The sequence below is a fragment of the Oncorhynchus tshawytscha genome, linkage group LG33 (assembly GCF_018296145.1).
Source record: "Oncorhynchus tshawytscha isolate Ot180627B linkage group LG33, Otsh_v2.0, whole genome shotgun sequence".
NCBI classification, from domain to species: Eukaryota; Metazoa; Chordata; class Actinopteri; order Salmoniformes; family Salmonidae; genus Oncorhynchus; species Oncorhynchus tshawytscha.
Window position 1 is genome coordinate 24,006,158 of NC_056461.1, and position 27,459 is coordinate 24,033,616.

General features: G+C 41.6%; 1 protein-coding gene across 1 annotated transcript in view; it reads right to left on the reverse strand.

The window, feature by feature from the left end:
- The window catches only part of LOC112231008 (astrotactin-2-like), a 500,130-nt gene extending 473,597 nt beyond the window's left edge, over positions 1 to 26,533 (reverse strand). Inside the window, exon 1 of the mRNA XM_042311033.1 lies at positions 26,149 to 26,533. Within this exon, the coding sequence (XP_042166967.1) occupies positions 26,149 to 26,479 (331 nt within the window). The 5' untranslated portion in view covers positions 26,480 to 26,533. The remainder of the gene's footprint in view (positions 1 to 26,148) is intronic.
- Positions 26,534 to 27,459: the final 926 nt, after the last annotated feature.

The window sequence follows — 27,459 nt, forward strand, 5'->3', positions numbered from 1 at the left end:
TCTTTAAGCCACGTAACCTTTCGCTGTCACCGAATCGATAGGCTGGAAACGAAAGACGAATGATTAATAAATACACTGACAAATGAGATTTAGTAGTATGGGAAGGGAATGTTTGACAAGAGATAAGAAAACATAGCACTCCTTTTGCAGTTTGCTAGAGACAGAAACTTTGTTTCTAACTAAATTACTGTACATCTGCTGTGGAGACCAAAACACACCGCCAGTAACTTCCATTACAGAGCAGAGATAACGATGTATAAATGCAATTAATATGACAGATGGGCAACAACATCCTGATGATCATTTGACTCCATCATCATAGTCAGTTTAGTCCCATTAGATCAGTAGATGTAATAATGGAATTTCACAGGAATGTATCCAGCATGCTTGTGTCACAGAGTTTATTTTTTGTTAAATCAGGGATCTTGGACAATTATCCCTTGTGACAGAGGAATTATACAGAATGAGTGGTAAGAATAGAAAAGGATATGAATGAATGTAGAGGGGTCGTTCCACAAAAAGAGTGCCTTTTGTGTCCTTTTTAAGTAGAAATTGTGCACCAATATAGAATTTGAAAACGCCTGTTATATAAAACTAAGTGCCCTTTAATATAGTCCACATGGAGAATTCAATAAATCTGAATAGCTAAAATGAGAAGACTTTCTAAAGTCCCAGAATTCACTTAACTCCATCCTTTTCACCCTCGTTGTAAAGCGCTGGTTATTTAGTTGCTTTGACAAAGTCATTTCTAAAGATCATTATTTATAGTCAAATTATAGTGTAAAAGCAGATGAGTTGGTTATACTCTTTTTTTGGGTCATTTTCTGATGTTCTGTGGTGGAAAACTGAGTGGGTTGAGCCGAACAAGTCAACCCTGTTACCCCTAAATAAACATGCTAGAAATGTTTTAAGAATGCAATTTTTGGGGTGAAGCTTGCATTCAATTGCCACTCATGGTTGCACACAACAAGCTTCCATTCCATTTACATTTTTTAAAAACCATATTCCACTTCCAAAAAGGCACTGAAATAGTAGAAAGATCCGCCATGCTCCATTCACTTCTCATGTTTGGGAATCTGTGTAGAATTGACGCAAACCTCATTTTAGAGTGAACATCTTCTAAACGGATAGTTCAACCCAAAATCAGCTAATTTAGACATACGGACATTATCCCTAACCTACTGCACCAGAAACAGTCAAGGAACAAAAATGATTAGCTTCAATAGCCATTCTTGATTATTCTATTACCGTTAGTATGTATCTATCTTATCCTGCTACTGGTCATTATTATTCCTGTTCACATTTATATACTATCAGTAGTATATAAGCATAATGATGTACAGTATATGGCCACCTGGACTCACCCCGCACACTGACTCGTTACCGGTACCCCCTGTATATAGCTTCATTATTGTTATTTTATTGTGTTACATTTTATATATATTTTTACTTTAGTTTATTTAGTATATATTTTCTTAAAACTGTGTTGTTGGTTAAGGGCTTATAAGTAAGCATTTCATGGTAAGGTCTACCTGGTGTATACGGCACATGTGATGAATACAATTTGATATATTCCTGCTAACAGTCACTTTTCAGCCCTGTTTACATATGTATATCCGCCTATCACGCCTACACTGACACTTTTGCACACACACACACACCCTCACACTTACACACACTCACACCCTCACTCAAACGCCCTCACACTTACACACACACACACACCCACTCACCACTTATGCTGCTGCCATACTGTTTATTATTATTATTTATCCTGCAACCAGTTACTTTCTCCTAATCCACTGCCTACATGTACTGTACATATCTATCTGAAACTACTCCAGTATCCCTGCACATTGTACATTTGGTATTGACACTGACCCTGTATATAGCTTCTTGTCTTAGTTCTCCTGGTTTCTTTATAATATGTTTGTATGTATTAGTTATACTATTTTGATATTGATTACTGCACTGTTGGGTAGAGCTTGTAAGTTAAGCATTTCACCGTACTTGTGCTTGTGACAATAAAACTTTAGATGAAAGATTAACATTAATCTAACTTTTCCTTCAAATCTTACCACCCTTAGCAAACCCATGACGACCCCCCCCCACCACCCCCAGTCTCAGTTCCATATTGATTTGACATGAACAAAGACAAGCTAGCACCTAGTAGCAGTCAGCTGCGTTGGAAATGTCCCTACCCTGGCTGCAGAGCAAAGCATGTTTTATGCTAATTGTCCTTCTCCAGCTGGTGGGGTGTGTTGATGTCATCGGAGGGGGCTCCCCTGATAGCTCACCCTACCCAAGTCACTAACAGAAAAGCTGCTCCACTAGGGCTCAGCGATATCGTCAAAATATCAAAATTTTACGGTATTTCATGTTTCTGAATAATTAAAGCTCTAAATATGTTTTATGAGTAGTGCATGATTCTTGAATTGCAACAAATTATCCAGATGGAAGCCACTCTCGAGAAAAAGGCACAGGACAGCATGCCTGGAGTTTGCAAAAAAGCCTAGTGGTTAGAGCATTTGGCCCGTAATCAAAAGGTTGCTAGATCAAATCACTGAGCTGACAAGGTACAAATCTGTCGTTCTGCCCTTGAACAAGGCAGTTCACCCACTGTTCCTAGGCCATCATTGTAAATAAGAATGTGTTCTTAACTGACTTGCCTAGTTATACAAAGGTTAAATAAATATTTAAAATTAATAAAAGTACAGGCAAATCCTTGATGAGAACCTGCTTCAGAGTGCAAATGACCTTAGACTGAGGGGGAAGATTTACATTCCAACAGGACAATGACCCAAAGCAAAGCTGGAATGGCTTCAGAACAAGAATGTGAAAGTCCTTGAGTGGCCAAGCTGAATCCCATTGAAAATGTGTGGAAAGTATAGGTCAACCGTTTAATCGGCATGGCCGATTTCAAGTTTAATCGGCATGGCCGATTTCAAGTTTTTCATAAAAATCGGTAATCGGCCTTTTTGGACGCCGATGTTAGCAGGCAATATTAACTAGGGAAATTTTATCACTTCTCTTGAGTTCAGTGCAAGCAGAGTCAGGGTATATGCAGCAGTTTGAGCCGCCTGGCTCGTTGCGAACTGTTGAAAGGCCATTTATTCCTAACAAAGATTGTAATTAATTTGCCAGAATTTTACATAATTATGACATAACATTGAAGGTTGTGCAAAGTAACAGTAATATTTAGACTTAGGGTTGCCACCTGTTCGATAAAATACGTAATGGTTCCGTATTTCACTGAAAGAATAAACGTTTTGTTTTCGAAATGATAGTTTCCGGATTTGACCATATTAATGACCAAAGGCTCATATTTCTGTGTGTTTATTATAATTAATTATATGATTTGATATTTGATAGAGCAGTCTGATTGAGCGGTGGTACGCAGCAGCAGGCTCGTAAGCATTCATTCAAACAGCAGCTCTTAGCAATGGTGGGATGCACAGCGCTTCAAGCCTATCAACTCCCAAGAATAGCCTGGCAAAACTAAAGTGCCTATAAGAACATCCAATAGTCAAAGGTATATGAAATACAAATGGTATAGAGAGAAATAGTCCTATAATTCCTATAATAACTACAACCTAAAACTTCTTAACTGGGAATATTGAAGACTCATGTTAAAAGGAACCACCAGCTTTCATATGTTCTCATGTTCTGAGCAAGGAACTTAAACGTTAGCTTTTTTGCATGGCACATATTGCACTTTTACTTTCTTCTCCAACACTGTGTTTGAACATGTTTCATTATTTATTTGAGATCAAATTGATTTTATTTATGTATTATATTAAGTTAACATAAAAGTGGTCATTGTTCATTCAGTATTGTTGTAATTGTCATTTATTACAAATACATTAAAAAGAATCGGCCGAGTAATCGGTATCACCTTTTTGGGCCCCCAATAATCGGTATCGGTGTCGAAAAGTCATAATCGGTCAGACCTCTAGTGGAAAAACTTGAAGATTGCTGTTCACCGCAGCTCCCCATCTAACTTAACAGAGCTTGAGAAAATCTGCAAGGAAGAATGGGAGAAAAGTCCCAAATATAGATGTGCAAAGCTGATACAGACATACCCAAGACGACACAAAGTTTTAATCACCACCAAAGGTGCCTTAGGGGTGTGATTACTCATGTAAAATTAGATATTTGTGTAATTCATTTTCAATAAATGTGCAAAAACTTCAAAAAACATGATTTCACTTTATCATTATGGGGTATTGTGTGTAGATGGGTGAGAGAAAAATATATATTTAATCCATTTTGAAATCAGGCTGTAACACAACAAAACGTGGAATAAGCCAAGGGGTATGAATACTTTCTGAAGTCACTGTATCAGGTGCTTATATATCAGTGCATAAGGCCATAGTGTGCCAGTCCCTGATAGAACATAATAATGAGAAACATGACATTAGTACTGTACACTAACAATACTGCAGAGGTCTATGACAAATAATCTAGATGCAGATAGGCTGAATAATACAGCATCTACACAGCATGCTAGTCTCCTTCATTTACAGCCCATGTTGCAGTACCCCTGTGTCTCTGTTACTCTACAGCAGGGGTTTTCTACTCTTACCCTACAAGGTCCGGAGACTGCTGGTTTTCTGTTCTACCTGATCATTACGGTAATTTAACCCACCTGATGTCCCAGGTCTAAATCAGTCCCTGATTAGAGTAGAACAATGAAAAAACGCAGAGGAACTGGCTTCGAGGTCCAGAGTTGAGTTTGAGGGCTCTACAGTATATTGGTCGAGAGCACAAGATCTCACAGCTCAGGTGTAAAATATGTAGTGAAACCAATTGGAAGAGAGTGCAAGCTTAAGGGAGAGTGACAATTAGGGGACACAGATACCACAGTTCCAGTACAGCACTGAGGAAACAGGAAAGGACACAGAGCAGAACGATGCAGGCTATTGTCTGTGTGCTGGATAAGCCAAAAGGTGTTCTCTCATCGGAATCAATGCAAAAGTTGTCAGAATAAGACTGATTGTGTTCTTCACAAGACCTACTTTATAGGTCAGCAAAAGGGAACACTTTCCTTACACAGTTAGCATACATAGGGTTAAATATTTTTGGTAAAGAAGCAAAGACTTAATAGCCTTGCTACAAAGGTTGAATAAATATCCTTTTATGAAACAAGAATGCAGATCTGTGGAGACAGGTGTAACTTCCACCTTCATTAGTAATTCCTATATGTTAGACGGGAGGGTACGCATTGACATGGCTCCCAGATAAATAAATAAAAAGTGGAAAATAGAAAAGAGAAGGACAGGAAGTGAAATGTGCTGGATCAGCTTGTGTTCAGGTCTGCCTCTGCATTGTGTTTCTCAGCATGATTAGCCTAGCAACTGAACACTGCCAACCTTCTGTGCTCTATCAAAGACTATGCTCTTCTCTACAGGTTTAACAGTTCTTCTTTAACTGCTGCAAGACCAAGCATTCACAGTTTACACAAAACCCTGTCCGCAGTGCAACGCCAGCACAAACCGTGCCAGCGCCAGTCAGTCATAAGGTAGTTAGGCTTCCTCTTTTGCTTATCTCTTTTCTCTCCATCTTTTTGTTTCTGACTCTGTCATCTGCTTAACAGCCTAACTAAGTGATGATCACTCGAGACTGCCATTACGAATTGTCTCATTCATTCTGTGTATTAACCCATGATCATTACACAGTTAACAGCACTGATTGTGCTCATGCTACGGAAGAGTGCTCACACGTTTGCTGGGTGCTAATGTGCAGGAGACACTGTACATGTTGTACAACCACCTGTGAAAATAACTATAGAGCTTGTTTCTGTTTGTCTTGGGTTGTTCTCATGTGTGTGTATATTACTGCTGGCTAATGGCTCAATAAAAGGATGCAAGGATATTTGAGGTAAAAGTAAATTATTTTAAAATTGGTTTTTATCAAAGTCTGAAAGAAACATATTTTATTCTATATTTGACATCTCTTTCAGCTGTTATTTTCCGTGGTATTTCTGTGTCCTTGAAGTCCAGGCGGTATCAGTCTTACTGTACCTAATTCAACATATCACGCTTACTACAGTACATTCAGCCATTTTAATTCAAAGCACATAAAGAATGTTACAGGAAATGATGAATGGGAGAAAAAATGATGTGGGCTAAAAGGACATTGAGGAAGCTCTGGATCGGCTTACAATCACGTTATGTATGAAAGGAGCTCATTAGCAAATAGGTTATTCATCCTGGGAAAATATGCTGACTGTGACCCTGCTGCACGTTCAATGTTACCAGAAGCTTATATGGGCAACAGTGTAGTATATTCACAGCATGCTACACTAGGAATGGGCTAGAGATAACATCTTTTCCTCAATGTCAGTATTATTGACAATACCTATCTTTCAAAATAATTTCCATTAATAAGACATGCTGTAGTGAATGTCATTAACTAAGTATTTACATCAAATATTTGCATTCCTGCATATGAGTGCGTAGCCATTATCACGGTATTGCCATTGTTTGGGTCAGTATAATAATGTCAGTTTAACGTCAAGGCTGTCAGAAAAATTAGAATTACAAAAGTAATTATGGTGAGAGAGGACAATCCACATGAACATGTCTGCCAGTCATTGCAACCTGTTAACAGCCTCCACATTTCCACCACTCCCTCATTAAGCCAAGACGCAAAAAAATAAAACAAAATGTACTGCTTGATTGTGTCCACTAGCTAGCCCTCATGGTTAACAACAATCAGACCAAATTGCTCTCTGCTGTGTGCTGATGCCACTACCATTTTGTTACCTAGTAGCTTAGAATTAGAGCAGCAAGTCTAATATTCCTCCGGTCTTCACTCCTTCTTTTCAACTGAATAGTAATTGAAGGGTGGTGAATTCTGCTACTTTCTGATCATAACAGTTCCTGCTCTGGTTCATAGCTCTGGGTCACCGTGTGATTGCATGCCTATGACACGATTACAACATGGTTCTGCTTCAGCCTCAGTTCGTCTCGCCACAGGTAGGATTTGATATGCGTGGGAGGTGGGGTCTTTTTGTTTTTGAATGAGAACCTGCCAAGTTGCCTTGGATGCCAATGTTGTTCTGTGAACCTAATGTTTGACTAACTCACATCAATTCATTATCACTTACATTACATGATGATTCATCTCCATCTTGACATCAAATATTTATCTGCCTGTCGTCGCAAACAAATATGCAGCTAAAGACCCTCTAGCAGTAGGACTGCAGTTAAAGACCCTCTAGCAGTAGGACTGCAGCTAAAGACCCTCTAGCAGTAGGACTGTAGTTAAAGACCCTCTAGCAGTAGGACTGCAGTTAAAGACCCTCTCGCAGTAGGACTGCAGCTAAAGACCCTCTAGCAGTAGGACTGCAGTTAAAGACCCTCTAGTAATAGGACTGCAGCTAAAGACCCTCTAGCAGGAGGACTGCAGTTAAAGACCCTCTAGCAGGAGGACTGCAGCTAAAGACCCTTTAGCAGTAGGACTGCAGTTAAAGACCCTCTAGTAATAGGACTGCAGCTAAAGACCCTCTAGCAGGAGGACTGCAGTTAAAGACCCTCTAGCAGGAAGACTGCAGCTAAAGACCCTCTAGCAGTAGGACTGCAGCTAAAGACCCTCTAGCAGGAGGACTGCAGCTAAAGACCCTCTAGCAGTAGGACTGCAGTTAAAGACCCTAAAGGACTGCAGCTAAAGACCCTACAGCAGGAGGACTGCAGCTAAAGACCCTCTAGCAGGAGGACTGCAGCTAAAGACCCTCTAGCAGGAGGACTGCAGCTAAAGACCCTCTAGCAGTAGGACTGCAGCTAAAGACCCTCTAGCAGGAGGACTGCAGCTAAAGACCCTCTAGCAGTAGGACTGCAGCTAAAGACCCTCTAGCAGTAGGACTGCAGCTAAAGACCCTCTAGCAGGAGGACTGCAGCTAAAGACCCTCTAGCAGTAGGACTGCAGCTAAAGACCCTCTAGCAGGAGGACTGCAGCTAAAGACCCTCTAGCAGGAGGACTGCAGCTAAAGACCCTCTAGCAGGAGGACTGCAGCTAAAGACCCTCTGGCAGGAGGACTGCAGTTAAAGACCCTCTAGCAGTAGGACTGCAGCTAAAGACCCTCTAGCAGTAGGACTGTAGCTAAAGACCCTCTAGCAGGAGGACTGCAGCTAAAGACCCTCTAGCAGGAGGACTGCAGCTAAAGACCCTCGAGCAGTAGGACTGCAGTTAAAGACCCTCTAGCAGTAGGACTGCAGCTAAAGACCCTCTAGCAGGAGGACTGCAGCTAAAGACCCTCTAGCAGGAGGACTGCAGCTAAAGACCCTCTAGCAGGAGGACTGCAGCTAAAGACCCTCTAGCAGTAGGACTGCAGCTAAAGACCCTCTAGCAGGAGGACTGCAGCTAAAGACCCTCTAGCAGTAGGACTGCAGCTAAAGACCCTCTAGCAGGAGGACTGCAGCTAAAGACCCTCTAGCAGGAGGACTGCAGCTAAAGACCCTAGCAGGAGGACTGCAGCTAAAGACCCTCTAGCAGGAGGACTGTAGTTAAAGACCCTCTAGCAGTAGGACTGCAGCTAAAGACCCTCTAGAAGTAGGACTGCAGCTAAAGACCCTCTAGCAGTAGGACTGTAGCTAAAGACCCTCTAGCAGGAGGACTGCAGCTAAAGACCCTCTAGAAGTAGGACTGCAGCTAAAGACCCTCTAGCAGGAGGACTGCAGCTAAAGACCCTCTAGCAGGAGGACTGCAGCTAAAGACCCTCTAGCAGAAGGACTGCAGCTAAAGACCCTCTAGCAGGAGGACTGCAGCTAAAGACCCTCTAGAAGTAGGACTGCAGCTAAAGACCCTCTAGCAGTAGGACTGTAGCTAAAGACCCTCTAGCAGGAGGACTGCAGCTAAAGACCCTCTAGCAGTAGGACTGGGAGAAGAACACTGTTCTCCTCACTATCAAAGTCACAGATGTTCTCGCCATGGGGATTTTAGTACACAAAGACACCTGTTAGGACGACACAGCCAAAATAGCCAGTGGTCACAACAACGCCGCAACTGGGCAATTCAGGGCGAGAGAAGCAGGAAATAACTGTTTAATTGACCCCAGTTGGCTTACTGTTCCTGTTGGAATGTATTTTTCTGCCCTTGCAAAGCACACTGAAAACTGCAGATAATATTTATTTCTCCATTAACTTTATTGGGTAAAACCAATGATTTATACAGTATAAACCCTGGATTGCTGATACTATGTTTTGGCCATGGAGATGCTTTGAAGCCACCGGTCGGCCATATAGGCACTTATCAGAAAAGCAGACCTCCATAGAAATGAATGGAATTTGACAGTATTTCATTCAAATGTTTCATGGACAAAATTACATGTATTTAAGTATTTTTGTTGTTGTGGTGGGAACAGTACCATTAGTATTTTTCCATCTAGTGTATATATAGTGTATATATAAATCATTGGGCAAAACGACAAGCCAGATGGAGAAAAACAATGTTGTTTTTGCCTCCCAAGTGTCTGAGAGATGAGAAATATGAGAGAATATGACGACGTATGATTGTCTGCTTGTCTGCATGCATGCGCTTGCATCAACGCAGTATGTTTTAGATATTACACAAAATCATAATTTACTCAAAACTCATGTCCTACATATGGTGGCCTACTGTTTTGTGTGTTTGTGTACAGCTTCCACCATGCCCTGTATACATATTACTCACAAACATGACACCCCTCGACACAATAGAGTGCTTGATGAAGGATAAGCGTGATAAATATGCATGAACCTAAAAAGAAACACAGCCGTTTCTATCACCGATCTATATTCTTAACCTCAGCAACATACACACACACGCACGCACGCACACACACAGACACACAGACACACACACACACACACACACACACACACACACACACACACACACACACACACACACACACACACACACACACACACACACACACACACACACACAGAGAGAGCTGTAAATCCATGCTATGCATGATACCGTCACTCACCTTGACACGGCTCTTAGCCCACTCTAAACACGTGTGACCTAAAGGACTTGGGTATTACATGGCTTTGCACTAAAACACTTCTTCTACGGGATAATTAGTGCAGGATCGCAGCTTATCCAGAGGCAGACACAATACCTGCCAAACGGGAGAGTGTTGTGTATGTGGGTGTGTGTGTGTGTCGTGTATGTGTGTGTGTGTGTGTGTGTGTGTGTGTGTGTGTGTGTGTGTGTGTGTGTGTGTGTGTGTGTGTGTGTGTGTGTGTGTGTGTGTGTGTGAATGAGCTTCAGAATGAGAGAAAGAAAGAGAGCGAGAAAGACAGACAGACAGACAGACAGACAGACAGACAGACAGACAGACAGACAGACAGACAGACAGACAGACAGACAGACAGACAGAGTGAGATTGAGTGAGTTTATAGCATACTAATGAGACTGAATCAGAGATAACGTATAACTCGTGTTTGGGGTCGAACTGCCAATTTCCCTCAAGGCTTATCAGAACTGCATGTTTGGTGGGACTCTTTACAGTAGTGTTGGCTGTGTTGAATTACAGTAAAGATGGAATCTGACAGAAACATATTGTGAGTGGGGAAATAGAAATGGGGAGTCTGTAAAATAGCGCTGTTGAAACGCTTCGAAGGTTGTGAACTTTCTTAAACACCTCGGTACCTCACCGCATGGCGCTGTCTTTGCTCCAAGGTGTGAAAGGAATGCTGATGTGAATCTAATTTCATGCCTCTTAGCTATCCTTTGTTCTCTGTTTCATTTCAAATTAGTGAGGTTTTAGGTAGTTCAATGTTTGAATCTTAGGGCGGCAGGTTGCCTGGTGGTTAGAGCTGACCAGGTGATACATCTGTCGATGTGCCCTTGAGCAAGGAACTTAACCCTAATTTGCTCCAGGAGTGCCGTACTACTATGGCTGACCCTGTAAAAAAAAAACATTTAATTGCACCTATCTGGCGTATGTGACAATAATACAAACAACATCTTAGTTGTTTTTGGGTAATTGAAATAGAAAGTTATGAGGCAGGCCAGGGTACAAAGATCTGGGGGTAGGTAGAGAATGATGCATGAGAAAATGGAGAATGGAAGTCTTTGTGAAATACACAAGCATAGATAAAAGGTTTAGGTGTGTCAGTGGGATCCGTGATCATAGGGAGAATGTGTTGTGGTGGCTGCGCTCCAAGGTATGATGGGAATTCTGTAGGGAATCAAATTTTAAGGTTCTTAAACATCTTTTAGTCAAGGGCTTATTTAGACAATGCCTCCTTTATCCATTTTTCAGAACACATTTTTCCATCGGAATTTTTCATAAATAAACCAAAATGTATCTAAGCCAAGACACTGATCAAATTAAATTATGAATCACATTTGAGATTCTTGACTCAGTGCTTGTCTAAAAGCCAATGTAACTTCTTACCAAGTTGAATTAATTAAGCTCTGTTAGATAAAACATGTATAAAGTGTAACCATTTAATTTTGCAATTGCGTTACACGCAAAAATGAAGAGTCAAGGGGAAATTTTGTTTAAAAAAATACACTTTGTCCCTCTGAATCATACTTTTAACTCTGGTATACAACACACATCGAGGCAGTATAAAATTAAAGGAGGAGGACGTGAAGCTAAAATAGAGCTAGGCTACAGATAGAGGTCACCTTCAAACAGAGTGCACATCAGAAAAGCGAAAAAGCAACTGGAGCCTAAAAACAGAATGATGCACAGTCTTTCATCCTGGCCGTGCTGTAGCGACCGGGGCCTGGCAGCCCGGCGGAAGAAGTTTGCTGGCCGTTTGGTAACTTTGATGCCAGAGATGGAGGTGATGATCTAACTGAGTGAGTCAGCCACTGAGAGACCATTGATTCCACTGTGCCTTTGATTCTGGTGGAAAGCCCATACTTTATTCAACATGAGACATTGTCTAGCTAACTGTCCATACTTATGGTGTGGTGAAGCTGATGGTGTACTAATACAGTGTATGCTCTATCCGAAATGTATGTGTTTATTCGTGGTTACTTTGTTGTCTAGACAAAATCTAACTTCAAAAGGATTAGGATTATTATCGACTATGACAACAATAAACTAGGAAAATACTGGCTGCTGGAAACATATTGGATCTTATGCTTATCTAATGGGCTTTATTAAAAAAAATGACAGAATATGTTCAGTATTGAAGCCGAATAGCAGGCTATATGTAATTGCAAACAGGAGAAAGACAAATCTGTGAATCTATATGTAATTGTAAAAGTAATCATCAGAAATGGTGTTATGTAAGATTATTGCTTTTGGCAAAGCGCTATTCCACTTTAATTTCTCATTTCCTCCTAATCCTGTAAAGTTGGATTGGCCTTTTTTTTCCTGGTGCCATTGGCTTTTCAGAGAAATGAAAGCTACTCTAACAACCAAAAAAGACTCAAACAGAATAAAATACCAGGTTTTTTTCATAGGCTGAAAATGAATGTCCTTAGAGGAGAGTAGCATACTTCAAAAAAATACTATAGGAAACAAAATAGTAAGTATATACAATACCTTCAGAAAGTATTCATACCCCTTTTCTTTTTCCAAATGTTGTTGTATTACAGCATAAATTAAACATTTAATAAATTGAGATTGTGTCACTGGAATTTTGTTTGTAGAAAATGTAAAGCTAAAATGTCTTGAGTCAAGAAGTATTCAACCCATTTGTTATTGTCACGCTGGGAATAAATGATTCGGGAGACAGGCGCAGGAATGCGTAACAGTTTTTTTTATTAAGCCCAAATTACGGCATGTGGTGTAAAGGCACGGGAACGAAGACCAAACAAACACGTAACAAAACATAGGGTAGAAACCCAACACAAAAGAGCGAGGATTACCTCGAATAATTAACACACCAGACGAGACCCGTAATCATCTGCGCAATCCACAATGGCACGAAAGCCAAAACACACAGCACAGGTACTTACACGCACCAATGGACAATGTAACAATATTTGACAGCCCAATGGAAACCAAAGGGCACACTTATACAAGTACCAATCAGTGGGAATAGGGGACAGGTGTGCATAATGAGAGTTCCAGAGGGATCCGTGACAGTACCCCCCTCCCCCCCGACGTACTGCACGCAACGACATCGGCCTCGAGGACGATCACAGGAACGCAGTGCGGGTCGATCAGAACCGGATGCAGCTGCCGAAGTTGCGTCGTCGTCGGACGGGCAGTCGCCGCTGGCTGCCGAAGTTGCCTCTGGGTGCCGAGGTTGCTGCTGGCTGCCGAAGTTGTGGCGGCTGCGGATGGACCAGTAGCAGTGGCGTCGGACAGACCGGTTGTGGCAGCGTCGGACGGGCCAGTTGCAGCTACCGAAGTTGCGGCACCGCCAGACGGACCAGTCGCAGCGTCGTCTGACGGGCCATTCCCGCTGTCTCCCTTAATGGTTGATTATTCTGTCATGTTGGTATGAAGAGATTCGGGAGACTGATGCAGGAATGTGTAATAGTTTTTTTTATTAAGCCCATATTACAGCGTGCCGTGTAAAGGCACAGGGATGAAGACCAAACAAACACTTTACAAAAACACAGTGTTGAAACCCAAATAAAAGAGCGAGGAGTACCTTGAATAAATAACACACTCGCACAATGATTAACACATGGGACGAGACCCATAATCATCTACGCAATTCACAATGGCACGAAAGCCAAAACACACAGCACAGGTACTCACATGCACCAACGGACATGATAACAATAATCGACAGACAAAAGAAACCAAAGGGCACACTTATACAAGTACTAATCAGTGGGAATAGGGGACAGGTGTGCATGATGAAAGTTCCAGAGGGATCCGTGACAGTATCCCCCACCAGGTACAACCACAAATCTGTAAACATGGGCACCCTCAATGATATTATCCTGACCAACTTGCCCTCTAAATACACATCTGCTGTTTTCAACCAGGATCTCAGCGATCACTGCCTCATTTCCAGCATCCGTTATGGGTCGACCACCGCTCATCACTGTCAAAAGCTCCCTAAAACACTTCAGCGAGCAGGCCTTTCTAATCGACCTGGCCCGGGTATCCTGGAGGGATATTGGCCTCATCCCGTCAGTAGAGGATGCCTGGTTGTTCTTCAAAAGTGCCTTCCTCACCATCTTAAATAAGCATGTCCTTTTCAAAAATTGTAGAAGTAAGAACATATATAACCCTTGGTTCACTCCAGACTTGACTGCCCTTGACCAGCACAAAAACGTCTTTGCACTGCACTCGCTTCGATTAGTCCCTGCGATATGCAACTTTTCAAGGAAGTCAGGAACCAATATAAAACAGAAATTCGCACCCTTCAGCACTAATTCCAAAACGTTCTGGGACACTGTAAAGTCCATTGAGAATAAGGGCACCTCCTCTCAGCTGCCCACTGCACTGAGGCTAGGAAACATTGCCACCACCGATAAATCTACAATAATCGAGAATTTCAATAAGCATTTCCCTACGGCTGGCCACGCTTTCCACCTGGCTACCCCAACCTCGGCCAACAGCTCTGCACCCCCTGCAGCAACTGGCCCAAGCCCCCCCCGCTTCTCCAACACTCAAATCCAGATAGCTGACGTCCTGAAAGAGCTGCAAAATCTGGATCTCTACAAATCAGCTGGGCTAGACAATCTGGACGCTCTCTTCCTAAAATGATCCGCCGCCATTGTCGCAACCCTATTACAAATCTGTTCAACCTCTCTTTCGTATCGTCCCAGATCCCTAAAGATTGGAAAGCGGACGCAGTCATACCCCTCTTCAAAGGGGTATGACTGCGGCCGCTTGCCAAGAGTTGCTTACCAAGATTACATTGAATGTTCTTGAGTGGCCTAGCTACAGTTTTGACTTAAATCAGCTTGAAAATGTATGGCAAGACTTGAAAATGGTTGTCTAGCAATGATCAATAATCAACTTGACACAGCTTGAACAATTTAAAAAATAATCATGTTAAAATATTGTAAAATCCAGGTGTGCAAAGCTCTTAGAGACTTACCCAGAAAGACTCACAGCTTGTAATTGCCGCCAAAGGTGCTTCTACAAACTATTGACTCAGCTGTATGAATACTTGTGTATTTCATTTTCAATACACTCACTTTGTCAATATGGGGTATTGTGTTAGGATGGGTGACAGAATTATTATTTTTTTAATCCATTTTGAATTCAGGCTGCAACACATCAAAATGCAGAATAAGTCAAGGGGTATGAATATTTTCTGAAGGCACTGTGATTACAGAGGAACGTTGCCATTAACATTTGAAAAACTGACAATATAAAAGAAAGAGTGGCACGCTCTGCTGTTTAGAAGAAGCAGCTTGTGATGACAGCATGTGGCGAGGTGCCACTGACACAGCAGTCTGTGAGGACATTCGACTCCCAGGCAGAGGGGCACAGGAAACACTGCAGGCCGGGCATCAGCAGGGGGACGGAGGGACGACTGCAGACTGGCAGAGGTGTCCGCTTCCCCTGCCAAAGCCGGATGGATGTGTTATAGCAGGGGCTGTCTCCAGCTCTGGTCTTTTATTGCCAGTTTATCATGTACGACAGGCCTTATATATTTCAGCTATAGAAGGGCTACTAGGAGACTAGGGGGCATTTTACCCCCAGCATTCCAGTTTGGCCTTATCAACATGCCAGAGCATCAGGTCTAGGGCAAAGGAGGCGAGGAGAGCAGGCACAAATGAAGTTGACTTCGTTAAAACTCAATCACCTGACACAGTCATGCGTATCACATTTTTCCAAGCTGCAGACAACTGGCAATTCAATCTGCCTGCCAAGGACTGTTTTTGGGTGAAATAAATATACAAAGCATTATAGGAATAAGAAAGCAATAATCCTAATCAAATGGCATCGATGGAGGACAAGTCAGTGGGTTTAATAGTACTGTACATTTCTAGTGCAGGCTTCAATCTGTGCCATGGTCAATCAAATTCTTGGATGACTTTGCGCCGAAGCCACATATTGCCATTCATTTATAAACCTCCCAAGTAATGAAATGAGGACCTGTTAATCCTCGGTTTTACTGTTAATTGCGTTTTCATAATTTTTTATCCTTTTACCTTTTAGGTTCTAAACCCCACCCCCAAAAGCACCAACCCCTCTCCGTACTCTGCTCTGTCTCCCACTCAGGTTTGTCTTTTGTTATCTCAAAAGCAATATTTTGTCATATCCCAAATCAAATTGTCATTGCAGCAGTGATAGTACTTTAGAGGAAATCCAAAACACAGTACAAGCACCATTTAAACTATTCAATTATTCAACATCTTGTTTGAGGACGGACACTCTACAGAGTGACAGAATTCAGCCCAGCACATCGCCTTCCCCCCTCTACTCCACAACATGTCCTTATCCCTTGGCTTCTACTGCCAAAATGTGTTTGTCTTAAGAGGGCTTCCATTAGGAAGTCACCACATTGGGTGACTGGGTACACCAGAACAGACCAAAGAGGAAGCTGAGTAACTAAATTGAATGACTTGTATAAATCAGTGTCATGTTAATATGCATTTACTTACCACAGACTGCACAGCTCTATAAAATGTATATAGAACGTTTATACGTCTTTGGGGAATTGGTTCATAGAATACACTCCGATAGAGTAGATGCACCACTCTGCCTGTTTCTGAAATAATCCAGAGTAAGAAGTGAAAAAGATTAGTTACTTACTGTGAATCTGAAAGTTGGCCATAAAAACAGAAGCGTGAAACCGATCGGGTCTTGGAGGGAGACGATTACAGCGGCAACAAAGCCCAACAGAAATCTATCAAAGGACTGACTGTCAGTATTGGACTCATCCAGCGAGGGAGGAGAAGAAAGATTGGTTCGCCTTTTATTTCTCTGTTGATGTCAAGATAATAACATGGACTCCTGGTTTCAATTGACACCAAACAAAAACAAGATAGGAGGAGACAGGAAGACGATCTATACTGCTCCATCCCTGGGGCTGTCACTGAACCTCTGGAAGCATTCAGAGCAAGGACTGAGAAGACCCTCTCTTTGTGAAATACAGATGGGCACAATGGTACCTGATTAGTACACAGGCAACCTATCATTAGTTATAGCCTATACAGTACTTCTCAGTCTATAGCCTATCATTAGTGTGAGTTTATACTGTATGTCTAATGTGATTTGAGTGTCAGGTACATATTTTCTGACAGACATATAACCCTATGATTGGATGTGGAACTAAGTTTTAGCTGCGCAGCAACTGACTGGTGATTAAAGGGGAAAAAAGTCTTCTCTACTCCTACAAAGTCTACTCCTACACCATATCTCAATATGTTACGACTGAATTCTGGCCTCAGTCACACAAAGCAGTATTTCAAACTAATTTTATGCTAATCTAAATGCAGAAATAGCTAGCAATTTTATCCCATTTGCACATTGACTCATTTGTTTTTCTCCAGTCAGATTACCCAACAGCAAATAGACATCTTGTCAGCAGCAAACACACGAGGAATGCAACACAAATGTAAAACAGTTGAAAGCCGGGACACTGGAACAAAGGAACTCAATCTGTACATTGACATAGCACACTCAGTACTCATTGGACAAGTGCAATTGAAACAACTCAGAGATGAGCACAATGTTTTAGATGACATTCAGATAGGGTTTTCTTGGCGTCTCTGTACACATAGAGAACATGTAAGCTTTCCCTACTGTTAAGCTATAGTTATATTAAGCTATTATAGACATCTGACAAATAGCTGATTTCAAGATAAATGTCAGGTCAATGCAGATCATTTTTTTGATAGATGGACAGAGAAAGGAATGAACAACAGTTTGAGGTACAATACAAGATTAGAAAACTAAGACTGCTACCAACATGTGATGAGAACAACAAACACTGCAACATAGCCTAAAGAACCAGCTGATTACAGATTTGAACGCCAACCACAACTGGCCAGTGACACCACCTGTAACACACTCCATTACCAACACAAGCTGACCACAATTCCTTCATGATGACTTGGCTGAAGCCATCGCTAATGTCATCGGCTAAGCGATGGCTTCAGCCAAGGCATCAAGAAGGAATTGTGGTCTGCAACCCGTGATGATTGTAGCTCTACTCAACATGCATCCAAACGTCGCAGCCTGGCTAAATTGTCACATTAACTACAAGCTTGAGCCTTGACACTAATTATAGGTACTAGGGGTGCGCGGGTCAGCTGTTTCTTCACCCGCACCCGCCCGCAATTGCTAATAACCCATCCGCAACCACCCGACTACATGTGATGAAGTGAAAATCTGAGGCCCTCACCCAGCCCTAGCCAGCAAATATAGAAAATGTGCGAAAGGCTACAGTCAAAGACGGCAGAACGATTTTTGGACAGCTTGGGGCAGGATTTTTATATGGTGATTTAGATATGTTTCAGCAGAAAATGTCTGACATTTTGGTAGGATATTTGTTGGTCAACTTAATTAGATACATGCAGTTTCTCTTTTGTCATTATATGTTCCCCTAAAAGACGAAAGAAACCCTTGCTCAACAGAATAATGTAATAGATCAATAGAATTAATGCTTCAATCTAGTTGACATCGGTAAAGTTTTCTCTGTCATCTATCGCAGAGCAAAGACATTTAGGAACTGGGGAGAAAAAATAATACTGCAAAAAAGAAACAGGAATGATTTTCTGTGCAAAATGTCAAAATGACATCAGTTTTGACCGGTTGTAAGGGGGGGAAAAAGCATTTAGCCTGCTGCACAGACCCAATGGATGCGCTAGTCTAGAGCACCTGGTAAAATTGTGTTAAACTCTCTCCATGGTTAAAGTAGGAAGAAATATATGTCACTGATGTAACAATGTGTGAGTGTGCTACATTTACTATCATAATATATTCAAATACTGAATTACTTTGACATATTTAATTATGTTATATTATGCTAATTTACCTATGGTGGACAGAAAGTGTTACTACACTACACAGACTCCTGTTTTCACCCCACAAGAGTTCCATGAAATACACATCATTTTTACCTCAGATTAGTGATGTTATTATTAAAGATAATTGTCATCACAATCTCACAACATTGATTGCTTAAAACACATCCATTGTTTTTTATCATACGCGCCAGTCCGTAGTGGGACTTAAAACGCAGCTGTAATTTTTAGACCACGGTGGCAAGAAGAAAATGGGATGGTCCTCCCATAAACGTCTCTGGCCTCACATGAATTGACTGATTTGAGGGTTAAGATAGCGTTCAAATGAAAGCCAACACCTGTCGCTATTTAGAAACCAATGTGAGGTGGTGATTCATGGGAAAATATCCAGTCAAAAAAGCGTTTCCATTTCCGTGATGGCGTTGTACAAAAAATTATTTTCTCACAGAGGTCAATTATTGTCCCAGTTACATTGATTTCAATACAATATGTGAGTGATTAATTTGCACGCACTACTGATTACAGTAGAACAAGCTTACCAATTCCAGTCTGGTGCATGTGCAGTTTATAAGGTACTAATTTATCAAAATTACAAGTTATCTGAACACAAGTGCGACATGTGTATAGGGCGTAACTTTTATGTAATGGTCTATCATGACTTATTTCAGCATATTTATTATGAATTATAAAACCGGTGTTTTGACACTCGGCCATGAATCAAAAAGACAACAAGAAGAATCAACAGTATCAGTTTCAGTGTAAACTACCATTTAAAACGTTTGGGGTCACTTAGAAACACTTTTTGTCCATTAAAATAACATCAAATTGATCAGAAATACAGTCTAGACAATGTATATGTTGAACGTGTCTATTGTAGCTGGCAACGGCTGATTTTTTTATGGAATATCTACATAGGCGTACAGAGGCCCATTATCAGCAACCATCACTCCTGTGTTCAAATGGCACGTTGTGTTAGCTAATCCAAGTTTATAATTTTAAAAGGCTAATTGATCAATAGAAAACCCTTTTGCAATTATGATAGCACAGCTGAAAACTGTTGCTCTGATTAAAGAAGCAATAAAACTGTCCTTCTTTAGACTAGTTGAGTATCTGGAGCATCATAATTTGTGGGTTCGATTACAGGCTCAAAATGGCCAGAAACAAAGAGCTTTCTTCTGAAACTCGTCAGTCTATTCTTGTTCTGAGAAATCAAGGCTATTCCATACGAGAAATTGCCAAGAAACTGGAGATCTCGTACAAAACTGTGTACTACTCCCTTCACAGAACAGCGCAAACTGGCTCTAACCAGAATAGAAAGAGGAGTGGGAGGCCCCCGGTGCACAACTGAGCAAGAGGGCAAGTACATTATAGTGTCTAGTTTGAGAAACAGATGCCTCACAAGTCCTCAACTGGCAGCTTCATTAAATAGTACCCGCAAAACAACGTCAACAGTGAAGAGGGATGCTGACCTTCTAGGCAGAGTTTCTCTGTCCAGTGTCTGTGTTATTTTGCCCATCTTAATCTTTTCTTTTTATTGGCCAGTCTGAGATATGGCTTTTTCTTTACAACTCTGCCTAGAAGGCCAGCATCCCGGAGTCGCCTCTTCACTGTCGACATTGAGACTGGTGTTTTGTGTGTACTGTTTAATGAAGTTGCCAGTTGAGGCATCTGTTTCTCAAACTAGACACTCTAATGTATTTGTCCTCTTGCTCACTTGTGCACCGGGGCCACCCACTCCTCTTTCAATTCTGGTTAGGGCCAGTTTGCGCTGTTCTGTGAAGGGAGTAGTACACACGTTTGTGTTTCTGGCCATTTTGAACCTCAATCAAACCCCCAAATTCTGATGTTCCCCCGGATACTCAACCTGGCTAAAGAAGGCCAGTTTTATTGCTTCTTTATTCAGAGCAACAGTTTTCAGCTGCGCTAACATAATTGCAAAAGGGTTTTCTATTGATAAATTAGCCTTTTAAAATTATAAAATTGGATTAGCTGACACAACGTGCCATTGGAACACCGGCGTGATGGTTGCTGATAATGGGCCTCTGTACGCCTATGTAGATATTCCATAAAAAATTTGCAGTTTCCAGCTACAATAGTTATTTACAACATTAACAATGTCTACCCTGTGTTTCTGTACAATTTGGTGTTATTTTAATGGACAAAAAGTGTTATTTTCTTTCAAAAACAAGGACATTTCTAAGCGACCCCAAACGTTTTGAAAGGTAGCGTATGTTCTCGGAATGTAAATTGTACTTTTAACACTTTATCAGGTAAAACTACTGAATGAGCCAAAAAAATGCTATGATTGATTTATTTTGATGATATTAGTGACATCGTGAAAATATGTTTGTCCTGGCTACAGATTAGTCAAAAACACTCACAACCTTTCCTGTGTTCAGGTGAGGAACAATCTCTGAATTATTGTTGAACAAAGAAGCATTTGCTCATAATAAGGGGAAAGGCTTCACCAAGAGTGATAGTCAGTAATGACAATCAGAATGTACCTTAGCTGTAGCTAGAATACCGGCCTGAGGTTACACAGAACTGAAGAAAACCAAACAGAACTTGACAGCCTACAAATACAATACCTCAGGTAACTGATGCGACAGGGTAGCAGAACGGTTAAAGCGTTGGACTAGAAACCACAAGGTTGCAAGTTCAAATCCCAGAGCTGACAAGGTACAATTCTGTTGTTCTGCCCCTGAACAGGCAGTTAACCCACTGTTCCTAGGCTGTCATTGAAAATAAGAATTTGTTCTTAACTGACTTGCCTAGTTAAATAAATAAAAATATAAACTGTGCCCTCAGTAAAGATAGGTAATGTCATTGTTAAGCAATGCTAATCCTTTGACTGACATAAGACATTGTCCCTACTGTATTTTACATGTTTGCTTATCTTCAAAGACAATGAGTAACACCAAGCTACAGATGGAGAACATTCTGATCACAAACCCAAAATGGAACAAATCCAGGGACTCATGGCAGATCCGATCTTAGCTCCACGATGTGCCCTTTCCCCAACAACCCTCTCAACTCCCCTCACTGCTCCCACATCAGTACACAGCTCAAACCTTGATGTGTGATTGAGATGTACAGCACTCTGGGCCATAGGGTATATACCTCTCCTCTGGGGCCAACTTGTTTTTGCTATTTATTTTTTCCCTCCTCTTACCCTCCACTGTTGCTTTCAATCTCCTATCTGCCAGACAGCTGTAACGCTGTGTGGAGAGAGAGAGAGAGAAAGAGAGAGAGAGAAAAAAATAAAGAGAGAGAGAAAGAGAGAAAGAATGAAAGAGAGAGAGAAAAGAAAGAAAGAGAGCAAGAGAGAGAGAGAGAGATGAGGATGGGAAAGTGGAAAGGCCTGGTGAGGACAAGCCAATAGTGTGATAAGATGGCATACAGAAACATGATGAGTGCTGGAAAGGAAACAGTGTAGTTGTCTACTGCTCAGTCGTCTGGGATGGGCGATGGACAGAGAAGATAAAGGAGAATTCGATTTGAGCTTTTGCTCTTCCACTAGGTGCCGCAATGTTTTATAAGGTTAGCTGGTAATGAAGTGTTTAAGAAATCAGACAAGTACAGTACTGAACACAGTTATTTCCTTTGAATCCAAGTATCTCTAAAATTTAGTAGAAATCATCATCTGGATTTGCAAGTAAGAAGAACATAAGGTGAATTAAACATAACCTTTCATTCGGAGCAGGAAACGTAAAACTGCATACACAAACACACCCACCCACACACAGATCTAACCAAAAACACTCAAGCATAACAATATGCACCATCTTGCAGAGGCCAACACAGAGCAGAGCAGTGGTCGCTGCATATGAAATACGTCTGGTGAGTCGACCTGCTTTCAAATCATGCTCGAACACATCATGTTCGGAGACGAAATAAAGGGAAGGATTCCACTTTGTCCTTTTTCCTCTCTGCCCTCTATGCTCATCCATTTTCAGTGACACTTGTGGTAATAAATCACGACTGGGCCCTGTGGCCAGGGGGGTGAGTATCTGACAGACCGGTCAGTTAAACACTCCCCCTCCAGTCTCTAGGGCTGCCTGCTACCGCCATATTCCACTGATAAATTCAAATACAGAGAAGGAAACTGAGGGGGCCGAGTGGAGTCTCACTATTATGTTGTGTGTGTGTGTGTCTCCATGTCTCTATCTGTGTCACTGTCTGGGTTTCATATTGTGTTCATCTGTGTGCAGTAAGGTCTAAGGCTTGGTATCATCCTGTGGCGTCAACAAATTGTTGCTATTTTAGAAAGTACAAACTGTAAGGAATACCACCACATGGGAAAAAAGACAGTGTTGACACAAAATTACACTGTACTTTATGGCTATCTTCATGTTGACTTGTCATACTGTCATACTGAGAAGGGCCCTTTAGTTCAACATGAAAACCTGGACATACTATTGTGAAAGTGGATATCAACTGTCAGTTTGGATACAGTTACTATACATTTCCTAAAAATAACCTTGGAGTCCCCTTTGGCTGTCCCAGCCAGGCAGCAAGGCAGCCCAGTGATCGAGCTTCTGTAACTAACTTAAATCAAGACCTGACGAAATCCATCTCCTCCCCCTATACAAAGAGCAGTCATGGCGAGAGCGCAGCAAATTTGCTGGTGGGCTGAATGGGAGGACACAGAGTCCCAACTCGAGTCGATGCATGTCCGTAATGGGAAAAGAAAGCGATTTACAAGCTTATGCTCCAGACCCTGCAGTCTGTTTAGTCTGCAGTCTCAATGCTGCTGAGAAACAGAAAGAGACAGAGAGAGGGCAAATGGTGACTAATGTTGACATGGTTGTTGAGAGAGAGAGAGGGGAGAGAGAGAGAGAGAGAGAGAGAGAGAGAGAGATGTTCCACAACACGTCCGGGTTACTATACTATCCAATTTTTGTGCACGGTTCAAGTAAAAAATGTACGGTATGAATCTTTGCGATTGTGTGAACCAGAACAGTTCTGTTTCAGGTAAATGAGCTCCCATATGATTCATAAACAGGGAATAATAATAATAATAATAACTTTATTTGTATAGTGCTTTTCAATACAAGTAACAAAGTGCTTCAAATCCTAAAATAAAAGTACGAACAAAGAAACAAAGACAGGAAAAAGGAAGATTAAAAAATATAGCTAATTATCATACATTACAATCATCTTTATGAAAGTGTGTCTTCAGCAGGGATTTAAAAAGAGGCACTGAATCTGCAAACCTGATCTCCTCTTGCAGACCATTCCAAATTCTAGGGGCCCGAATGGAAAATGCCTGATCTCCTTTTGTTTTTAACCTAGTCTTTGGAATGGTCAACAGTGGCCTGTCGGGATCTCATGCTGTATCCTGGCTCGTAGGGAGGGAGGTAAAAGATCAGAGATATAGGGTGGGACTAAACCAAGACTAGACGTAAATGTGAATAATTAAACATTTAAATGTGTGTGTGTTTCAATCTGTGTGTGTTTAAATGTTTTATTAATCACATTTAAGTCTAGGCTTGGTTTAGCCCCAACCTATATCGCTGATCTTTTATCTCCCTATGAGCCAGGATGCAGCTTGAGATTCTCTGGCAGGGCACTGTTGTACATATCAACCAGTTTGTCACAGTTTGTTGCCCTACACACATGCAATAAATGACTACTACCTCTGAATGTGAATATAAAACAACCTTGCTGTTTGCTTTCACATTGCAATAACACAGCCTACAGTCGACAGTCATAGACTGACCAGGTGAATCCGGGTGAAAGCTATGACCCTTTATTGATGTTGCTTGTTAAATCCACTTCAATCAGTGTAGATGAATGGAAGGAGACGGGTTAAAGAAGGATTTTTAAGCCTTGAGACAATTGAGAATGTGTGTCCTTCAGAGGGTGAAAGGGCAAGACAAAATATTGAAGTGCCTTTGAACAGGGTATTGTAGTAGGTGCCAGGTGCACTGGTTTGAGTGTGTCAAGAACTGCAACCCTGCTGGGTTTTTCACGCTCAACAGATTCCCGTGTGTATCAGGAACATTCAACAACCCAAAGGACATCCAGCCAAATTGACACAACTGTGGGAAGGATTGGAGTCAACATGGGCCAGCAACCCTGTGGAATGCTTTCGACACATTGTAGAGTCCAAGCCCCCCAAAATTGAGGCCATTCTGAGGGCAAAAGGGGGTGCAACTCAGTATTAGAAAGTTGTTCCTAATATTTTGTACACTCAGTGAATATTATTTAATTGGGTGGGAGGTGTTAATGTTTGGCTTATAGGATTCACTATGTGTATGTGACCTGAAGATTGACAACTATGGTCCAAGACTGCTATCCTAAAAAGGCTACGTTTACACAGGCAGCCGAATGCTGATCATTTTTCCACTATTTGGTATTTCGACCAATCACGTCAGACCAATTCACAGCAGATATTTTTCAGAGCTGATCTGATTAATCAAAAGACTAATTAGTGAAAAAAATGATCTGAATTGGGCTGCCTGTGTAAGCGCAGCCAAAGAGAGTGACAGAAATGGAACACTACTCATTCAATGCAAGGCAGAGTCAACCTCATATGTGGGCCATCGCCCATACTCTTACAAACTGCAATGACAAAATGATGACATTGTAGCAATCTTACATTATTATGCATTTCTTAATCACACCTCCTTCAAAACTGCATTCATCCTAGTCTTTGCTATGAATAATGTGTTGATAAAAGACAAAATACCAATTTCATGAGGATTTGCATGGCTAAATTGCAATCCATGCATTCCCTTACTGCCGGATACTTAAGGCTATGCATATGACACAGTCATAATTTGTCATAGGACACAAGAGAGACCTAATTAGTGTGTGTGCGTCTCTCTCTCTGTGTGTGTGTGTGTGTGTGTGTGTGTGTGTGTGTGTGTGTGTGTGTGTGTGTGTGTGTGTGTGTGTGTGTGTGTGTGTGTGTGTGTGTGTGTGTGTGTGTGTGTGTGTGTGTGAGAGAGAGAGAGTACAGCAAACGAGTACAGTGTTGACTTGGTTGTTGCGTTTTCATTACACGAGTGGTGTCCAGGTACAGTATAAGTTCGCAACACTGTTTTACTTGCTCTTCCCCTTGATTAGCCCACACGCCTCTGCTTGGGTTTGCATGTTAAGATGCCATTATTTTCAACCTTAGATTACGCTTCATAGTGTAAATATTTAAAGAGAATGTACGGAAACAAATAATGTAATTCGGTAATATAACCTACCACCGGCCAGGCACATGCCAGCCAATTCAAAGCTGGTAACGGATATCATTGCGTAATGGGGGACAGTGATCATACAGTAACATTACTATGTTCTTACCCAGTGTGAAGTATGGGAGAGCGGTGTTGTCGAGATCATCCATAACGGAAATTCTTCCAGGTAGGTCTGTTCTAACGAATAAAAGGAGCCGGGACTCCCCTCCTCCTCCGGCCACGCTCCCCGAGCCAACGCCGGTGAAACTGAACTCATTCTCTCGGAGTACAGGAAGGGTAGAAACGGTAACGGTTTTAACTTCACAATGGCTCTCGTCGTTTTCCTTCTCCCTCTCCTCTTCAAGCATCGCTCCCCCTCTGTTTGCCCGGACTGTAGCGGTCCCTGTCAGCAAGAGCCCCAGGAGAAGGACGACGTGGTGCGATAGTCTCCTTGCCATCCCGATCCCTTTGCGCGGTACTCTAGCTTTGAGTGTGGCTCATAAACTGCTTGTTCGTTTATACTACAGCCACTGCACGCGCACGGTAGTCATGTCTGTCCAGGAGGCGGCAGCACATGTGTAGTCAGATCTGTAATAATATGAATTTTAACCACATTCAAATGGTCATAAATCCATAAATGCAAGGCTCACTACATGCAGTCATACATAATTTAAAAGCCCATTTTATAGAAAATGTTACAAACTGGACTATACAGTACTGTCAAAAGTTTTAGAACAACTACTCATTCAAGGGTTTTTCTTTATTTTTCCCTATTTTTTTACATTGTAGAATAATAGTGAAGTCATCAAAACTATGAAATTACACATATGGAATCATGTAGTAACCAAAAAAAGTGTTAAACAAATCAAAATAAATGTTATATTTGAGATTCTTCAAATAGCCACATATTGCATTTATGACAGCTTTGCACACTCTTGGCATTCTCTCATCCAGCTTCACCTGGTGTGCTTTTCCAGCAGTCTTGAAGGAGTTTATGCTGAGCTCATCACTCTGCGGTCCGACTCATCCCAAACCATCTCAATTTGGTTGAGGTCAGAGGATTGTGGAGGCCAGGTCATCTGATGCAGCACTACATCACTCTCTTTCTTGGTAAAAATAACAATTGCACAGCCTGGAGGTGTGTTTGGTCATTGTCCTGTTGAAAAACAAATGATAGTCCCACTAAGCTCAACCCAGATGGGATGGTGTATTGCTGCACCAGTCTAATGTCCATTGCTCGTTTTTCTTGGCCCAAGCAAGTCTCTTCTTTTTATTGGTGTCCTTTAGTTGTGGGTTCTTTGCAGCAATTCGACCATGAAGACCTGATTCACACAGTCTCTTCTAAACAGTTGATGTTGAGATAAGTCTGTTTCTTGAACTCTGTGAAGCATTTATTTGGGGTGACATTTCTGAGGCTGGTAACTAATGAATTTATCCT